This window comes from Pantherophis guttatus, chromosome 1 (assembly GCF_059756535.1).
Source record: "Pantherophis guttatus breed Tessera chromosome 1, ASM5975653v1, whole genome shotgun sequence".
Taxonomy (NCBI): domain Eukaryota; kingdom Metazoa; phylum Chordata; class Lepidosauria; order Squamata; family Colubridae; genus Pantherophis; species Pantherophis guttatus.
In genome coordinates, this window is record NC_142063.1 from 140,842,878 (window position 1) to 140,863,812 (window position 20,935).

General features: G+C 36.5%; 1 protein-coding gene across 7 annotated transcripts in view; it reads right to left on the bottom strand.

The window, feature by feature from the left end:
* Window positions 1-3,384: 3,384 nt before the first annotated feature.
* Window positions 3,385-20,935, bottom strand: part of ORC4 (origin recognition complex subunit 4) — a 31,588-nt gene continuing 14,037 nt past the window's right edge. For 3 of the 7 annotated variants that reach the window (XM_034424784.3, XM_087881834.1, XM_034424792.3), the window contains 11 exons: window positions 20,676-20,766; window positions 18,977-19,052; window positions 18,355-18,440; window positions 16,645-16,693; window positions 14,478-14,629; window positions 12,918-13,091; window positions 8,319-8,405; window positions 7,262-7,370; window positions 4,921-5,016; window positions 4,770-4,837; window positions 3,385-4,407 (listed from right to left, as the gene is read on the bottom strand). In XM_034424784.3, coding sequence (XP_034280675.1) covers window positions 4,225-4,407; window positions 4,770-4,837; window positions 4,921-5,016; window positions 7,262-7,370; window positions 8,319-8,405; window positions 12,918-13,091; window positions 14,478-14,629; window positions 16,645-16,693; window positions 18,355-18,440; window positions 18,977-19,052; window positions 20,676-20,766 — 1,171 coding nt within the window. In that variant the 3' untranslated portion in view covers window positions 3,385-4,224. The remainder of the gene's footprint in view (window positions 4,408-4,769; window positions 4,838-4,920; window positions 5,017-7,261; window positions 7,371-8,318; window positions 8,406-12,917; window positions 13,092-14,477; window positions 14,630-16,644; window positions 16,694-18,354; window positions 18,441-18,976; window positions 19,053-20,675; window positions 20,767-20,935) is intronic. The other 4 variants (XM_034424802.3, XM_087881833.1, XM_087881835.1 and 1 more) reach the window with 2 other exon arrangements.

The window sequence follows — 20,935 nt, forward strand, 5'->3', positions numbered from 1 at the left end:
TCAAGAGGCAATGACTTTCTGGATTTTCTTGGAAAACATGCCGCTTTTCATTGAAGAAGTTTCTTTAGCTCTGTTGATGAGAAGCAAAACGTCTTCAAAGAAAAAACAAAGTCCAATTGCCTCTTCAAAAAGCACCTTTGGGACAGATGAAATAAAAAAAATCCTTCAATTGGCTTATGTTAAATGGTATACTGTATTTGTGACTGTTCATCACATCCATTTGGTGGCTAGAAATGCCTTCCTCCTTTTCAGGGCATGTGTTGCGAGTGTCCAATATCTTCCCAATATGTCTGTTGGTCCCAAAATATTATGCTAGTTAGCTAATGAGAAACAGCTCTACTAATTCCTTTTAGATAGTCCCTAGGAGACTAACATTTTAAAGGTAACAAGCCAAGTCCAGATGTGACAAAAGGGTCCATAACAGACAACCTGCCTAACTAGTTACCTATAACTATGTTTCCTTTACCAGTCTCTACTTACAACCATTTGTTTGAAGTTATGACAATGCTAAAAAAACGCTAAAAAAATTACTTATGACTCACCAAAAAGTTAATAAGAGTTGAAATTCTAAAAAGGGCAAGAGATGATGGATAGATATACAGGTGAAACTCGAAAAATTAGAATATCATGCAAAAGTTCATTTATTTCAGTAATGCAACTTAAAAGGTGAAACTAATATATGAGATAGACTCATTACATGCAAAGTGAGATAGTTCAAGCCTTGATTTGTCATAATTTTGATGATTATGGCTTACAGCTCATGAAAACCCCAAATTCACAATCTCAGAAAATTAGATTATTACATGAAATCAATAAAACAAGGATTGTACATAGAACAATATCGGACCTCTGAAAAGTATAAGCATGCATATGTACTCAGTACTTGGTTTGGGCCCCTTTTGCATCAATTACTGCCTCAATGAGGCATGGCATGGATGCTATCAGCCTGTGGCACTGCTGAGGTGTTATGGAAGACCAGGATGCTTCAATAGCGGCCTTCAGCTCTTCTGCATTGTTCGGTCTCATGTCTCTCATCTTTCTCTTGGCAATGCCCCATAGATTCTCTATGGGGTTCAGGTCAGGTGAGTTTGCTGGCCAATCCAGCACAATAACCCCATGGTCATTGAACCAGGTTTTGGTACTTTTGGCAGTGTGGACAGGTGCCAAGTCCTGCTGGAAAATGAAGTCAACATTCCCATAAAGCTTGTCTGTGGAAGGACGCATGAAGTGCTCCAAAACCTCCTGGTAGACAGCTGCGTTGACCCTGGACTTAGTGAAGCACAGTGGACCAACACCAGCAGATGACATGGCTCCCCAAATCAACACAGACTCTGGAAACTTCACACTGGACTTCAAGCATCTTGCAGTGTGTCCCTCTCCATTCTTCTTCCAGACTCTGGGTCCTTGGTTTCCAAATGAGATGCAAAAGTTGCTCTCATCAGAAAAGAGGACTTTGGACCACTGAGCAACAGACCAATTCTTTTTTTCTTTAGCCCAGGTAAGACGCTTCTGATGTTGTTTGTTGTTCAGGAGCGGCTTGACAAGAGGAATATGACATTTGAAGCCCATGTCCAGGATCCATCTGTGTGTGGTGGCTCTTGATGCACTGACTCCAGCCTCAGTCCACTCCTTGTGAAAGTCCCCAACACTTTTAAATGTCCTTTCCCTGACAATCCTCTCCAGGCTGCGGTCATCCCTGCTGCTTGTGCACTTTTTTCTTCCACTTTTCCCTTCCACATAACTTTCTATTAATGTGCTTTGATACAGCACTTTGGGAACATCCAACTTCTTTTTCCAATTACCTTTTGAGGCTTTCCCTCCTTATGGAGAGTGTCAATGATTGTTTTCTGCACAACTGTCAGGTCAGCAGTCTTTCCCATGATTGCGATTCCTATCAAACCAGACTGAGAGACCATTTAAAAGCTCAGGAACCCTTTGCAGGTGTTATGGCTTAATTAGCTGATTAGAATGGGACACTTTGAGCCTAGAATATTGAACCTTTTCACAATATTCTAATTTTCTGAGATTATGAATTTGGGGTTTTCATGAGCTGTAAACCATAATAATCAAAAGTATGACAAATCAAGGCTTGAACTCTCTCGCTATGCATGTAATGAGTCTATCTCATATACTAGTTTCACCTTTTAAGTTGCATTACTGAAATAAATGAACTTTTGCACGATATTCTAATTTTTCGAGTTTCACTTATAGAATATTTTTTAACTTGGTTATTTTATTAAGTGTTTGAAAAAAAGTAGTAGAAAGTAGAAATTGGGAAAATAGTATTATGCTTACTGAAATATAATAGAACATATAATTATTATGCATACACAAATGTTGGAAGTTAAAGATGATTATGTATATTTAAATGGTACTATCATTATTAGAATTGTGTGCAAAATATATTGACCCAGACAATACGCTGTTCACCAAGCACTTTTTGAGCAGTTGGCAACTAGCATGAGTTTATGAGGATTACAGCATCCCGGAGTCACATGATGGCCACTTGCAAATGATCCTGAGTCAGCTTTCAACAGGAAATTGGATTCATTTAACAACCATGGCAATAGAGTTGTAATATCAGGCAGGATCATGAGATGACTGTCAGGCACAAATAACCAGAAGCAGGAGTTTAGTTCAAAGCACTAAAAGTTTATTACCTGCAACCTAAACAAAAAAAAATCTGATCTACTAAATTCAAGTCAAATTGGCGCTAGATAACGGTCAACGGAATTTCCAAGGGGCTGGATTTAGGTCTCTTGTGGTTGCGTAAAGATTCCAAACAGATGTCACATTTGACCTTACCTTCAGGCTCCGCCTGGTCATCTCCTACAACGAATTCACTTAATTTTGCAATGGAAGTTCCAGTCAACTGTGATCATAAGTAGAGAACTATCTGTAACGCAACTACAAGGTTAAATTGAATTGTTGAAGTGAAGAGCCAACTGCACAAGACAGGAGTGCTGCTGAATTTGATGCTACTGAAGGGGACAAATTATTTCCAAGTTTGCTTTTTATCTTATTGTACTGATTTATCAACTAGGAGAATTGACAACAAGCCTTGCTCGTTACTGCAACTTTTCAAAATTGATTCAGAAACTTCAAGCTAATGCTCTATCGGTGTCTTAATGATTTGCAATGAGATTGCATTTAACCTTTCATATTAGCATTCTAATCCCTCCAGTATAATGTCTATATTATGATTAATGCTTCAAATGGCAGTAAAAACCAATGCAAATGATATGAACTACATGGTTCATATATGCAAATACATTTTCTTCATTAGATGAATCAGGTAGTGTCTCAGTATATTTTGAATGTTGTTTTCTTGTAATGATTTATTAAACTAATTGCCCATCCTACAAAAATTTCACGCCAACAGCCTTTTTAAATCTGAAAACAGAATGTCTCTTTTAATGTGAATAATCCATAAAACCAAATTATACTTTTCAGTCTCCAGTTAGGTAGAGAACCATTTAACCTGGTAATTTACAATCAGGTTGCCTTTAATATCTAACTTTACATTGCATTAATTCAATGAACAGTAGATAGGAATATGTCTCTATTATTAAAATATTTCTTCTTCTGGTCCTACCTCCCAAGTCTGCAATCTTATCATATTTTATACAGAACAGAAATGTCTATCTAGGTTGCTTCTGCTTACAATGCCACTTTGTCAGGAAATACTGTTACTACAATATTCAAATAGGTGTAATATACCAATATTAGAATTTTTATTGGGATTGCATTTTAAGACTAAGAAAGTAGTTCTTGTGTCTTGAATAACTACTAATACGTACACAAAATGATGTTGAGTCTGTTCAACTCTCTGAAAAAAATCTTACTTCCCTACCGAACTATAACAGAACACATGAGCTTTTAGATACTTTAGTGACAATTTTATTCGCTTGTTTCTTTTCAAACATTTTGGGCAATAGATACTAGTATTCAGAAAAATTAAAACAAACTAAAATGAAGATTATTTTCATTTGATATATGAAAACATTTTAATATGGTAATTTCTAATCTTGGTCCAAATAATATACTTCTTGGAAAATTTTACTTTATTTAAAATGAAGAGGAACCCGTCCCCCCCAATTATTTAAGCAAGTTCCGTAACAGCTGAAGACAAATGTCTATAATATCAATATTTTTTTTCAAATGGTATTGCTGGTTTTGAAGACTGGTTAACTTCAATGCAACTCAAACTTATGAAATATATAATCAATGGACTGAAGTTGTAGCCCATTGTTTGACATCCGTTGGACAGTTTGGATACACCTGCAAAGCTTCCATAACTTGGCTGTTGTCCAGGAGCAGTTTCATTAGCAAATATTCTTTTTGTACAGAATTAGATGGGCCTTCTACGGGTTTTATCAATTCAAGATGCTGCAAGCGTTCAAAGGCCTAAAAATGAAGTAACACAAGCAAATCATGTGTAGATTCAGTCTAAACTATATTCTGTAGTTTAAAAGATAATTCGCTAGAAAAGTATAAGGAAAATTAAAATCACAATCCATCTAAGCCCCAATTGGGTGTCAAAATCAGCCCTAAATTAGTTTAAAGTGGGAAGCTACACAAATGCATTAACTGAGCACCAGAGGGCAGTACAACACCAAACATAATGGTCAAATACACAAATTCAGATAAGCGTTTTTCAGCACGAGTTTCAGAAAAACCATGTTTAAATGTTAAAAGAATCTGGAACAGTAATGTTCTATGATAATAGAGTAGAAATCAGCTTTTTCTAGAAAAGAAACTACACATACCTTCATGACAACAGGCTTCTCAAAATTATACATAGTATGCGCTTTCCTCTGTACAAACTTCTGATACTCTGCATTAACAAACATGTATTAATTACTTTACAGCTTTAGGGGAACAATATATCTTTAAAAAAAACACCTACTATCACCTCACCATGATAAACCATCTGAAAATTAAATGGTTCTCCTTCATAAGTATCATTTAAATGTTTCATAGCTATTATGAGGCACAATTCCAGCACAGACAGACCTAGAAGAGAAAGATGATAAAAATTAGCATCTTCTCTTTTAAAATATCCAAAGTATAATTTTGGTGTTCAAATAGAATATGCAGACTTTGGACTTGTAATAGTTTTTTTATACATGTCATTTGTTGTGTGCATTTGGACCTTCAAGGTTATCCTAATAGTTTTTAGTTATTCAAGATCATTTTACTGAGAAGATGAAAATTGTCTTTATTGATGAAGATCAATGTCATTTCTATAGACAGCTGAGAGATAATATTGAATACGGATATAAACTCAGATTGTGCCCAAAAATGTACAAGAAGCATTTTATAGAAAAGAAATAGCAGGCAAACGGATTAAAAGCAGGCAAAACAATTTGAATTATGTACAAATGATGAGCACATAATTGCCAAACTGTATAAACTTTTGTCAAAATTTGAAATGAAAGAATAACAAGTGAAAGCATATATAATAAAAAGGGCTAAAAAATTTGGATGTAATATATGGAAAATATGTGCTAAAAAGGGCTAAAATTTATATTATGTTCTAACCTGAAATGCACATGACTGCAGAAAAATATATCTAGAATTTATAAAAGTACATCAAATTTATATTGGAAATTTGGAAAATATGAAGGCTTATCTGGGTTAAAATACAGTAATACAAAGATTTTTAAAGATTAATATTCAGTTGAAACCACAACTTTTCTTGCTTGGAATAATCGATACACAATTAGAAAATGGAATATTATTTTTATATATGGTAACTGCTACGAGATTATTATATGAACAAAAATGGAAAGACTGAAATACTCCCAATGGAGAATAGCTAGTGAAGATGACAGAATTAGCAAAGATGGTAAAACTGATTATAGAAAGGATAATAATCTTTATGTTTTCTTTCTTTCCCTTCTCTATTTATTTCTTTGTATTTTTTGTTACTTTACTTTTTCTTTCAAATTTTGCATTGCTTATAATCTCTTAAAATTCTTTAATAAAAATATATGTATGTATATAGCTATCTATGCAAGTATGTCTCTGTGTATAGAGGGGGAGAGAGAGAGTTATATTAGCAGTTCTTAGATACAGAAAAACCCTCGTTTAATAAGCCTACTCATCAAGCTTCAAAAGCAATGGAGAAAACATGTTTCTATGGTGGATGTTTCTACCACATAATTTTATGATTGCACATAAATTACCATAGTTTTTCACATTATAAGACGTACTTTTCCCTGAGTCTGTGCGTCTTATAGAGCGAATATTGTGGTGGGGAGAGGGGGGTTGATGCGCCTGTCACTGCTGCTACTGCTCGCTGCCGCCAGGGAACGCTGGAGCTTTTGCTGCCGAGCAGCTGATTGGCAGTTGGATCGGCCTCCCAGAATACTGCCCATCAGCTGATCTAGGTGGCGGCAATCCCCGCCACCTAGAACAGATCATCGGCGGTATTTCAGGAGACCGATCCGACTGCCAATCAGCTGCTCGGCAGTGAAGGCTCCAGTGTTCCCCTGCAGCAGCAGCAGCTCAGCTCAGTTGACTTGTGGTGGGCACAATGGAGCGGAGCCCCGACGAGCCACATCCTGGGGCTGTGATAATGTGCTAAAGCTGACCAGGCTGTCTGCTGCAAGGATGCTAGCTAGATGAATACTGGATGGATGCTGGGAGGCAGAGGCAGGTTTTTTTTATTTCTTTTCCTCCTCCAATGCTAATGTGCATCTTATGGTCCAGTGCATCTTAGTGCAAAAAATACGTTATGTATTAATCCCTTCCTCCCTTAATGTTACACAGGTAGTCTTTGATTTATGACAACTGAGCTCAATATTCCTGTTGTTAAGTGAGATATTTGTTAAGTGAATTTTACTCCATTTTATGACCTTTCTTGCCACAATTGTTATGTGAATTACTGCAGTTGATAAATTAGTAACCCAGTTGTTAAGTGAATCTGGCTTCCCCATTGACTTGCTTGTCAGGTCACAAAAGGTGATCCCATGACCTTGGCATTCAGACGCTTGGCAACACATGACCTTGGGACACAGATGCTTAGCAACTGGTTCATGTTTATGGCCGCAATGGTCAGTTGCCAAATTGCCAAGCATCTGAATTTTGATCACATGATCATGGAGATGCTGCAAAGGACATAACTGAAAAACAATCATAAGTCACATTTTTCAGTGCCATTGTATCTTTGAATGGACACTAAACCAACTGTTGTAAACTGAGGACTATCTGTACTGAAAATGTATACATTCATTTTTTTCAAATATTATCTTACCATGCACAATATTTGCTTTTGTGTCCATTCTGCAGAGTTTACTGGCTTCCAGGAAGTCAGACGCGCGAATATAAGGGTGGGACGCAGTTATATTATTTGAAGCAAGCATCTGCAAATAGAGAACATTTTACATTCCAAAATAAAATATCCAATTTCTCACAAAAAGTAATAATAATCTGATCATTAATGCAGGAAAGAGGTGCAGTAATTTTTGTTGCTCCGAATAAATACACTGTATATTGGACTTGCCCAAGACAGGACAAATCAGGTGGTGAAAGTATTCTCCAAGAAGGAAAATTCAAACTGGCTAACTTAAGAGAACCTGATCAGGGATCAATAGTAAGTATTTGCTTGACATAAAGCTGAGTCATGTGAAAATTTTGTGGTGCAGATTTAGATGTTTTGCTGAGGTTTATTTGGACCTGTCCTTTTTGGTTAGAATTGAGGGTGGCAGCATGGTTCCATCACACCATCTCTTTATAGAGGTTGGGTGGTAAATAGCAAGCAACATGGGACTACCACTACAGGCGAATAAATGAGCAAATTCCCATGGTTTTCTATATTAGACTACTTAAATTGATTTCTGTTTTGTTGCAAGAAGCCCCACTCAGAATGTTCCAAATAAATCTTCTGAGTGGTGTCTCTTTGTTCAGAGCATGTTAAATCCGTTTTTCAATTCTGCACCCAAATTGCAGGTCCTAACTAAATGACATTTTACAAATCCACAATTTTATGCTTGCAATAGATTCATCACAAAAACCTTTATGCTCAGACTCACACAGGGTGTTAATTGGAATACATTCCATTGTTCTTAACATTCCATTGCATTAATTTAAATTATTTTTCCTTCCTTGAAAATTACTTCTAGGTTTTTGTTTTATCTGCTAAAGCTTATGAAAATTTTAAGGAAAAATATCTAAACCATTTATCATGTATTGATTATGAACTTTAGCATAAAATCAGATTTTTTTTTCTTAGCAATACTTTTTTTCCATTTATCAGAATCGCTAGTTTATTTCTTGATTAGAAATAAGAAATTAAAATACTAACATCTTACCAGCAACATGAACAGACACCGCAGGTCTTTATTATAATAAAATTGATTTTGTAGAACATCTTGAATTTTTATGTCTTCTAGAAGAGACTAAAATTAATTTTAAAATAATTGATCACTTTATAAAGATTAACATCTTTATACAAAGTAAAGATTAAGAGTTGCTTAATTTACATTGAAACATATAAGATTACAGTATGTATCAAAACATTTAAGATTACATATTTATCAATAACACAAATATGTCTTACTAGAGAGAATGGCATACAGTAGTCTTTGCTTAATGATCATTCATTCTGCAACCATTTGAATTTACAATGGTGCTGAATGAGAGATAGTTACAATTGGTTCTTGTATCATCAACTACAATATCCCCATGACTGTGAACTTGCAATTATGATGTTGCAGCATCCCACAGTCACATCATCACCATTTGCAACCTCTGTTGACTTCCTATAAGCAAAGTCAATGAGGAGGCCATCAGGAGATTGGCAACCATGCCATGTCCTCATTTAACAACCTGTAGTGATTTATTTAACAGCAGCAACCGGAAGTAGCAGAATTTCTGCAAAAATAAGTGGCAGAGTCACATGTGTACAAGATTCAAAACTAGATCACTTAGCAATAAAAATTGTGGTCTGTTACTATTGTTATGTGAGGACTTTCTGTAATCAATTTTAGAAAATCTAAGCCCATTTCAAACCCCTTTTAAATCTATCAGTTATAAATTATTAAAACGCAGCTACATTTTGGATTAAGGCAATTGAATGAGCAAGTTATTCTCCACAGAGGGGATAGGAAAGGGAGAAATTTGGGCAGAACTTTTTATAATCCCTTGCGCTATAACAGGGGTGTCAAACTCAAGGACCGGAGGCCGAATCCGGCCCATGGGGTGCTTAGATCTGACCAGCAGGCACACCCTGGAAACAGCAAAGGACTAGCCCATGGTGCCCCTGCCAGCGAAAGGGGAGCTCAGAGAAACCGTCCATGGCCTCCCCAAACTTCGTTTTTGCGGGCAGAAGGCTGCAGGTCGTGACCGAAAACAGAGCCCAGGAGGGCTGATGTGGCTGAAAATAGAACCTCGATGAGTGACGTTGAACTGGCCACTCCCACACTGGCCATACCCTTCCCTGGCCCTCCCGAGGTCAACACAACCCTGATGCGGCCCTCAATGAAATTGATTTTGACACCCCTGCTCTATAACAATAGTGCTGCTTTAACTTTTTATTTAGCTGTAAAGGGTTTTGTTTTACAAATGTCTTAATGATCATCATGACCATGGAACATTGTTCATTTATTTCCCATATTTATTCACTCTGCAATCTTGACAGGCCCTGAGTGCTTAAGAATGATCCAAGGCCAAATGCACATTTAAATACAATGGTTCTAGTTTTTTTTTTTTTAAAGAGCACTGTGAGGAGGCAGAGAAAGAAACATGATTCCAGAACATTTCAGACATCAACAACAAATAAACAACAGTGGTTTTTGACAGTTTAGGCTTATGCTGAAAGCCCAGGTAGAAAGATGCAAATGAGACTCCCTACTTTATGTATTCTGATTTGAGAGAAACATTTGCTATAGTTCCTTCTGAAAATTCAGCAATGCTTACAAAATGGTTCCTTTGCTTCAGCATCACGGGAAGATTCTGAAAACTCGAATGGCCACTGGAATATCCCTCAAAGAAATGCACAGTAAAGTTGTAGCCTTCTCTGTAGTAATTATTTCAGTCCAAGAAACTTGAATTAAAGGCTTAATTATGTACGTTTATCTCATAAGTAGTAAGCAGCTATTTTAATGATGGACTTCTCCAATTAGAGTTATCATTATTACTCCTTATTTTCACTTATAAAATATGTTGCAGTTTTTGGGGAAAGGTGTCGCTTAATCAAAGCAGGAGAAAAGATATCAACACTGCTCAATTCTCCTATAAATTCATACTTATTTAAGCAAAATAAATGGCCATTAGGTTCTATTCTGTATTGGAAAAAAAGGCAGTTTTATAAAAAAAGTGAAATTCATGAACAATATGAAGGTATGGGATTGCCATCATTTATATACCGTTTTCCCTAAAATAAGACATCCCCTGATAATAAGCCCAATCGGGCTTTTGAGCGCATGGCAATAAGGCCAAGCGCTTATTTCAGGGTTCAAAAAAATATAAGACAGGGTCTTATTTTCGGGGAAACACGGGTAATTTAAAACAAAGATATGCTTCCCAACACGCTGAGTCTGTTGTATTAATGTCTGCAAAACAGATTTCACTGTATAACAAAGGCATGTAAGAATGAAATCATATAAATCATGTTTTAACAGTTTTAGAAATACATGAGGGAGTTACTAGTGGGAAATTAAATTAAATTTTAAGGAAATTGTTTAACCGTTTAACAACTGCTAAATAAATTACTTAGAATTTAATCCATCCTGTTAGCTGTTAAAAACTGCCTCTCAGGGTATATACTAACTATTCTAAGACTTGGCATTTTGTGTCCTATTTCAAAACTCAAAACTTTTAAGCTGTATCTGGGTCTGTAGATAAACATCTCACTTAAAATGTATCTTGTTTAGAGAATGTTATGAACCAGATTGAAAGGGAGCTGAATAAGCTTACAATGACTCATTCAATTGCTTCAACTCCACATAGCACAGAAGCTTTCAGAACTTTAGCTGAAGAAGTAGATAGTAGTGAAACATTCTAGATGATTATGGTTCATGGTGGCTACAGTTAAGCTTACAGGATTGTGCACATTTCCCATGAAATTAATAAAGCAGCTGTGTCTTTTTCCAGGCTCAAGGGGCTGCTTTATACTACTGATGACTACACATTGTATGTAGATGCATAACTGCTTCACAAAACAAAGAAATGAAATGCAAAGCACCTCTGTATAGCCTGGTTAGGCATGAAAGCCATCTGGATGACTTTGGCCTAGTCAGTCTCTCTCAGCTCAACCCACCTCTCAGGGTGCTGTTGTAGGGAAAAGAGAAGGAGGGAATATTGTGCGCGTTTGCCACCTTGGGTTACTTATGAAGTAATAAAGATGGGAAATAAAGTGTGTATGTGTAGGAAGCTAAAGGAGCAAAATGTCAAGCACAATATGATTTGCACATTCACATTCTCCTCCCTTTAATACTAATTCTGCAAACAGATTGATCTTGCAGGCCACAGCAATAATGGTCAAATAGGCCTTCCTTCCTTGTTCTTTCTTTTGGTCCTCAGAAGTCTACAGCAGGGGTCGGCAACCCGCAGCTCCGGAGCCGCATTTGGGCCCTCTGCCGCGGCTCCCTGTCCCATCACTGGTTGGCCCAGCCCCTCACCCCTCTTATTTTTTTGACTCCAGCCCAAAGCGGCAAGAAGCGAAGGCTGCCTTACGCGCAAATGTGGCGCGAAGGCAGGTACAGGGCAGCTTTGCTCCTGCACTCTCTTCCCCCACTGAGCCAGGAGCGTGCGCATGTGCAGGGAGACCCTCCTCAAGCGAACGCCGAAGTGCAGCAAAGGCGCATGCAGAATGGGCGGCTGCTCGCTTAGGAGGGTCTTAGCAGGACGCTGTTTCTCTCCTGCACAAATGATCCAGCCATCACCGGATCTCATTCTGCCACTCTCATGACGCCCTGGCTGTGGCTGAGCCAGGAACGTGCGCACGCGTGGGGAGATCCTCCTCAAGGAAGCACTGAAGCTCAGGAAAGGTGCACGTGGGGTGGGCAGCAGCTCGTTTAAGGAGGGTCTCCCCACATGTGCGCATGCTCCCGGCTCAGCCACAGCCGGCCAAGGCATCTCAAGAGTGGGAGGAGGAGACGAGTGCAGGAGCGAAGCTTCCCTGTACCTGCCTTTATGCCACATTTGCACGTACTGTAAGGCAGCCTTCGCTTCCTGCCGCTTCGGGCTGGAGTTCACACCCTCCACACTTGGCTGAAGAGCTGCCGGGGGTGGGGGATGAACAGCAACGCGATGGCCGGAGCATTAGTGCAGCAGAGAAGCCACATCCTGTTAAGACTGTCCTAAATGAGCGGCCGCCCACCCTGCATGCGCCTTTGCTGCGATTTGGAGCTCGCTTAGGGAGGATCTCCCCGTGCGTGCGCACGCTCCTGGCTCAGCCATGGCCGGCCAGGGCATCACGAGGAGAGGGAAGGAGGAGACAAACACACATATACAGAGAGAGGGGGAGAGATACAGAGGGAGGGGGACACGGGGGGGGGGAGAGAGACAGAATGGTTTTGTGGCTGGGTAGACGTGGCTAGGGGGGTTATGTGACTGGGTGGGAGTGAGTGACATCGAGTTGGCCACGCCCACCCAGGTTTTGTGGCTCTGGTGTTTTTTTTTTCTGTGGGAAACGAGTCCAAGTGGCTCTTTTGAGTTTTTAAGGTTGCTGACCCCTGGTCTACAGGATTCCAAAAAATGGACAAAATGGCCCAAATGCTTCCCAGGGGAACTGTTCTTGGATCCAGGTTTGCCTTGCCAATTTTCCAATCATATATAAAACCAATGTACTCATTAACACACACACACATACACACAAACAGTAACAAGAATGTAAACTGTCAGTGTTATTTCTGTTCCCGAGTTTATCTGGAGAACCTTCAGCAGGCAATTCAGTTGCTTGTTATTACCTGTATGTGTCTATTCCACTTCTGGATAAAGGACTTTTCTGGAAATTCTGGAGGAAGGGATAACTGTTCTTTACAAATATTCAAATATGTTTTAAAATCATAGGAATTCATTAAGTATATTTGCCGGTGGGAAAATCTTGACTTTACTCTTTTCTCCATGAGTTCTAGAATATCCTAATAAAAGATTACAAATAGAGTTTACAATTAGCATTTAGTCCAAGGATATTGGATATTTAATGATAAATATCTAATGCTATTATTCTGCAGAGCTCATAAATTTCAAGAGTAGTTCTGAATAACACTCAGATGTTTACACATCAAGCTTCTAGTTCATCTATAAATTCAGCTAGATATCGTAAAATATTAAGAGCTTGCAATGATAGTTTAAAATGCTCAAGTTTAAAATAAGTTAAACACTCATACACTGCAAACTAGAGCTATTTAAATCAAGCCACAACTGTCCATCTAGTCTAGCATTCCATGCCAGAGATGTTAAACAGATGTTTTGAAGCATCAAAACAGAAGGGATGTAGTCCCATGCTCAGAATAATATGGGTTTTTTCAATCCATATTTTGAATGGTTCCGCTTTAGATAATTGGTTTTACTTTGTGTATACTCTTCCAAGCCACTAAGTGGATTAGCAAGTAGCCACAGAAGATACTTGTAGCTCAGGGCTGAACTGTGGAGTCCTTGGTGTTCTCTGAGCTTGGTTCTTTTTCTGCAGATGTTTTATTATACAACTAGGTAAACATCATCAGTTTACCTAGTACCTTCCAGCACTGAAGATGTTACCTAGTTGGGCAATGAAACATCTGCAAGAAAACAATCAGGCTCAGAAAGCACTAAGGGCTCCATGGTTTAGCAATTAAAGCAATGTAACAACTATCTGTATGAACTTTCTTTTGTAGACAGTTTTCCAAATTCATCAGGAAGAAACCTTAAGGCAGTAGCAAGGGAAGTACTTTTGGCTATTATATTATTCATGCACTGTTATGGGTGAAACAGCTTCCTACACTTCATACCTGAAACCAATTCACAACTCCTGAAAGCATCTTTACTTGCATTTACAGGTAGTCTTTGACTTATGACCGCAATTGAGCTCTGGCAATTACCACTGTTAAGTTGTGTTAGTCATAAAGCAGGACATCATATGGCCAACCCAATTTTACAACTTTTTTTGCGGCAGTCAGCAAACACTACAGTTGTTAAGCCAACCCGTTGTCTGCCATGGACCGTTTTTTGTCAGAAACCAGAAGTAAACACCAGTTTTTCAGTGAAACCATCATAAATTGCAGTCATGTGATCATGAGGGCCCTGTAAATAGCTATAAATGCGGGCCGGTACTGAGCACTCTAAATCAGTCACATAACTCAAAATTAGGGAGAGGGGGCTGGGGGGGAGGGGGGGCGGAGAGTCCAACATAACTTTGAATAGTTGCTAAGTGGCCAGTCATAAGTCAAAAACTACCTGTAATCAAAACCAGAAAGTGTTTCAGTAGTTAGTATTTGAATTTGCAGACTCCCAACGACTTACAGGGGGAAAAAACTATATCGTCTTACCAGCCTACAAGTCAGACCAATAACAGCTATAGGCGTCTGTGCAGATTGTGATATATCAAAAAGATTATATAGTAATGTTTGGTTCTTATGATGGACAAACAAATCAAACTCATCTAGAATGAACAAAACAGGGCAACTGTGGTCACGATCTCCTAAAACATAAAATCAAATTAGTACATATTAGAACTTTCAAGAAACCTTAAGGTTATTACATACATCTGCATTTTAGCTTACTTTACAATCTGGATGTTAAGAAAACCTCTTTATAAGTGACTGAGATGTCGATTACTTACTATATAAATAACTTTAAGTAGTACTTGCACTCGCTATATAATTAATCAACATTTTCTTCCTTTATTGTTGAATAAAGCACTGGGCTCTGTGACAAGCTGGTTGATAAACAAAACCTTTTGTGGCATCATGCACTGATAACTCCACTGTAAGCGTGAGGCAAGTGCAATGCAAAAAACAAGGCACCCTGCAACCACGCAGAACAAGCACTGAGAAAAAAAATAAGAACTAATCAAGTTTGCTCATACAATTCAAGGGGTAGATATGACTAAACAACTAATCAGCCAAATAGTTTCCACTTTTCAACATAATGACCACTATTGTATTTCGGCAAGATTATTTGTTATTTTTTTCTAAATAGTTTTGACAAAAAAATTAAAGTGAACAATAGTTTCATAAATTCATCACTGATCTAAAATTATAAAATTCATGAAATATTGTTGAGCCAGTGTAAAGTTCCATTTTACTGTATATGCAATAGGGCAGATCATGCTGCTTTTGTTTCTATTTAAAAGGTGGCAAATAAGTACATATTTATTTATTTTCTGTTTTACTGGACTTTTAAGACCACCATAATCATGCAATTCTGAGCACTTACAAGAAAAAAAATCATCATACATTAATATGACAATAAATATAACTATTGTTGAAATAATTTTCAAACCAAGGCATATTTATTACATTTTTATCTTGACTTTATTACTTATAAATTTTCTAGTATATTTTCTAGTATAGGATCCAGGGAAGGAATACACGGCAGATAGTCCTTCTTTAGTGACTCTCATTTAGTGACCACCCACAATTGCAATGGTGATGAAAAAGTAATTTTACAACCAATCCTCGCCTTTATGACTTTTGTAGCTCTGTAAAGCAAGAGAAAGCTAACAATCACAAGCAAAGCCACAGTTCCACTTAGTGACCACTTTGCATAATGACTGGGTTGCTGGCCTCAACTAGGGTCACTAAACAAGGACTGCATTTCTTCATTCAAGACAGCAGGAAACACCCCTTCCATAAAGGAGTATAGACTACCTCTCAGATCCAGTTGATCACACTCTCCCAGCTCTCCTTAAGAGTACAGAAGGACACAGATGCAGCACATAAGTGGCAGAAGACATATTACCAAACACTAACCATTTTATTGAAGTCTACAGATTGTCTAGGAATCCCAGACAATATGACAAGATGTAAACCTGGTCACCAAATAAAAAGTCAAGATTTCCATGAATGTCAGGAACATTGTTGGCAAAATGTTGTGCAAAACTTTACCTCTCAGTAAGCCAAAGAGCACGTTTATACTTTTAAGATGTACATTTTACTTATTTGAGGACTCAGGTGGTCTTCAGTTTCTAGCCCGCAGACAATGTTAAAAATTTATATAGTTTTCTAGGTTTTTCAGGTGCAATCTAATTTTTTTTATATTATTTTTTATTAAGGTAAACACAAAACAAAAAATACATACAAACATAGATACATTAAAACAATACGAAAGAAAAAACAGACCAACACTAACTCAGTCCACTGACTGACTTCTAAAAGCTGTTGCATCGGTGGTTATTTTCTATTTTGTCTATTCTTTTCTGTACATATCTATTTCAAATGTTTACTCATTTAGACATTCATACATATCCAAGGTTTCCTTTTTTATAAAAATATCAACTACATCTTATAACTTTCTAGAAATCCTTCTAAGTTTTTATCTACATCCTCATTCTATTTTGCTTCTTACATATTTGTCTGTGTTTCTTGGTGAGATTGACAAACTGTATTATTTGTTGGTACAATCTAATTTCTGCTCACCTTTTAATTTTCTACCTTTTAGTGACAAAGTAAACCATACATTCTATGCTATTAACTATCAAAGGAATATGCTTACCTCTCTTTAATGCTTCCAGAAGAAATGCAAGATTTTCTGCAAAACTACCCTAAAAGACAAGTAAGTTATAAAGATTGATTTGTATATTAAAATCTGAAAAATGGAAACTTGCAATATTGTATCTGCTATCTAGAAATCTGCTTCACTTAAAACTTTGAACAAATAATTACATTTTTTGGAAATGTATAGAATTACAGTAGCTGCAGTTCGTGCTACAAAATAGCTAAACTATTAAGACTAATGTTCTTTGGAATCCTTAAAACTCTCTTATATTTCAATCATCATCCTGAAGCAAAGAATGCACTATTGACTCATGCATCATTTAATTTTGTTTTGCTATAAAAAGAAAGACTTTCCCTCATTTCTGTTTCAAGAACATCTGAAATTCTTTTTTAGATATGAGACACATTAGGGATGTGCCAACTGTTTTGCACACCAATCATTCTATTCAGACACAGCTTTTGAATATTTCGTTCTGAGCAGGAGTGGCACAGGAAGAGAGCAGGGAAAAAGCCAAGGACTTTAATAGCTGAAATAGACTGTTATCTAAATATCTAAATCACAGAGTTGAGTGGCATATAAATTTAAATAATAATGATGGCAACAACAAACTATTTCTGACAATAATTCATAATTTTAGCACTTTAAAAATGAAAAATATCAAATTTGTACAGAATCAGAATTTGACACCTCTTTTAAAAAGTTGCATTATTTCAATAAAACTGAGATTCTCAAATTTTGTGGTGCAATGAATTACAAAAAATTCAGCTAGAACTGACCTTTCTCATTATTTTATTATCACAAATTCAGGAATTTGCTCTAAATAATACAATTTAATAAAAGTTCAATTTAGCCCCTCCCTCAATAAATTGTGTTGTTTAGTCTAATGGGGAAAAAAAATCAATCATTAGAATTTTAGGGTTGAATTGTGAAATTCTTGGTGGTCTCTGAGCTTGGTTGTTTGCTTGCAGATGTTTCATTATACAACTAGGTAAACATCATCAATAGTAGAAACCCCAGTGCCTTTTAGCACTGAAGATGTTACCTAGTTGGGCATTACCCGACTAGGTAACATCACTAATGCTAGTGAGTGTGGGGTTTGCTCCCTGTTTATTTATAGTAGCCTGCCCTGCTAGCATTGGTGGGGATTTGGTTTGTACCCAGGTTTCTACCTTTTCCTTTAACATATACAATCCATTACATTTTCTGAATTCCTGACAATCTTATTTTTTTCAGTTCTCAATATTTTCACTTTTTGATGTTTGTCATATGATATTAAATGTTAGTTTTTTTCAGTAGGCAAAAACAAACTTATTTAGAACAACTAGAAAAATTTATCCTTCATCTCCTACAAGTATTGTTTAATACACATTTTTATCTCAATAGTCATTATTTAATTCCATGTTGTTTTAGGTAAGAAAGACTTTTATTTTTATTTATTTTGTCCCCTTACCCAAAAGGAGAACCAATAGCTAGCTTATTACACAAGCAATCTCAAAATGATAATTATTCTAATACTAACCTAGTACATTATTCTAGTATTCATACTACCATATTAAGCTATATTCTAGTATTCATACTACCATATTAAGCTATATTGCTTAACGCATTGTAAGCCGCCCTGAGTCTCCAGAGAAGGGCGGCATATAAATCAAATTAAAATAAATAAAAAAAATATATGCAGTTCTAAATGTAACTTATTTTTCTTACAAAAACTTTATCTCCAACCACATTCTCCAAATTTAGCTGTCTTGTAATCTCCTTTAAAGCAATTCTACCATTGGTCTGTAATAACCCTACAAGATAAAAGGAAATATATTATTTTCTCTTGATTTCACTTATTAGCTGATACACATTATCTTCAAACAGAGAAAAAAAAACCAAGGTTTATGCAACAGGGAAAGTAAAGTTCAGAACTGCACTGACATAAATTGGGTTTGTGTGTTTCTTTGATGTGTTTAGGTCCATCTTAAAGGAAAGTACCACATGAAATAATTCCACTTGAGCACAAAGCAATTCCCTAATATCAGTTCTTGCATCTCTCATTACTGACCATATGTTAGAGCTACTGGGAATATTTCAGCAACAATTAGAATGCTGCCATGTCTTGATTTAGACATTGTTGCCTCTAAAACAACTTGTTCAGTGAACTAATCATAATTTTCAAAAAGCTATCCTACACTGAAATGGCAGTTAGAAAGCATTATGTATTATTCTATCCCTGCTACCATAGATGGCAGTAACAGTTCTTGTTTCCTATTACTTAATACATTATCTAAATTTAGTCAATCTTCCAAGAAAATCAAGTATGATAATCAGAAATATTACTTACCATTTAAATGTACCTGCAAGACGTTCTCTTTTACCTCCTTCATTTCCAAAAGTTTTTTTAAGACATGACAAACTAACTAGAAAAAAGAATAATCATTTATAGTAAAACAGAATTGTATATATATATATATACTTATACTTTACATTGTCAGTATTCAGAAATAATTATTGCTCTTTGGTTGGATCCCTGATTCTTTTATGAATGGGAGGCTCCCTTAGTTTCATGAAAGTCTGAAATTTATCATAGGTGCCTACTGTAAGAAAAGGGGATGCAATCATTACACACATTGCTCTGGAAAACAGAAATTTGGGGGCTGTAAATAGGATATTTTCTTTTATTCCCTTCCCAGTGAAGCTCAGCAACTTGAAATCTGCGTCAGATGATTGGAAAACAGAATCAGAAAGCTGGATAGAGGTATCTGAGGGGAACCTGGAAAAATATCCTCTTTCCTTCCCTTTGAAGAAACTTGCATGGAATCCAAATACGGTACCTTTTTTGATAGCTCTACATATATGGAATGAAACATACTTCGGATTCTCAATAAAAGCATATTTTAAAAGTATATCTACCATGTAGCACCTGAAATATTGATTGTTCAATAGAAAATGAACACATGAAGAAATCAAAAGAAATCACAATACTTGTTATAGTAATACCCACTGGAAGAGAGGATGTCATACTCATATCAATTTATGTACACTGATGACAGTTTGAGAGCCATTTTGTGATAGTGAAAAAGCACTGTTTAAAAGGACATGATACAACACACTGTTTTGTCTGCTATTTCTTTATCTATTACAGGAGTTAGAAACTCTAGTTGTATTATAGGTTACACTACAGGATTATGGATAATTCTATAGGGTTATTTCACCACCACTCATCTGCTCCATGAGGAAAAAAAGTTTTGATCATATCTGTTATAATCCTACTTTAAAAGTTTTGTAAGCTATCTTGCATAAAATTGCATATATACTTAAAAGTGAAATGTGAACATGTAACAATAAACTAAAACAATTGATATCAGTTTTAAAGAATTTTATTGAATATTTCACAAACTGCCTTCTGCTCAGACTCTTCTTCACCTCATTTGCCTCACAAATCTCTGAGAGTTATTGTAATAAGTTTGGAGGAGTCTTGGGGCAAAAGCGGGGAGGTAAAATCTAAAGAAACAATCAATTCTGCAAATAAACACTGCAGGTAGTCCTCAACTTATAACCTTTATTTAGTGGCTGTTCAAAGTTACGACACTAAACAAAGTGACTTTTGACCATTTTTCACATGACAGTTGCTGCATCCACATAGTCACGTGATCAAAATTCAGACGCTTGGCAACTGGCATGTATTTATGATAGATGCAGTGTCCCAGGATCATTTGATCACCTTTTGCAACCTTGACAAGCAGTCAATGGGGAAGTCAGTTTCCCTTAACAACTGTGTTACTAACTTAACTGCAGTGAATTACTTAAGAATGGTGTCAAGAAAGTTCATAAAATGGGCAAAACTCACTTAACAACTGTTTCACTTAGCAACAGAAATTCTGGGCTCAATTGTGGTCATAAGTTAAGGATTACCTGTATTCCATCAGTGGTTACTTCACTAAATTTGTAATTAAAAGGGGAAAGCTAAGGCTTAATAGATATAAATGCTCTGAATGACAATTATCTAATATACAAAATATAAGCACATTTAAAAGTATTACCAGAGTCTTTCCTGACCCTCGTGGTCCAATAATAAGTACAGAATTGCTTTCACCATTAATGGCAGTATGTTTTATCAGCTCAAGTAACTGTCTATGGGAAAAGACACACATTTCAGCTTCAGACAAGGACATATCTAGGGAACTTTTCAGATACCAATTTCATCTCAAGGGAAAATTAATTATCATTCAACAATTTTAAAACATACAAATACCCAAAGAACCAAATTTCAGCAAATACCTGAAAATTCCCAACAAAATTA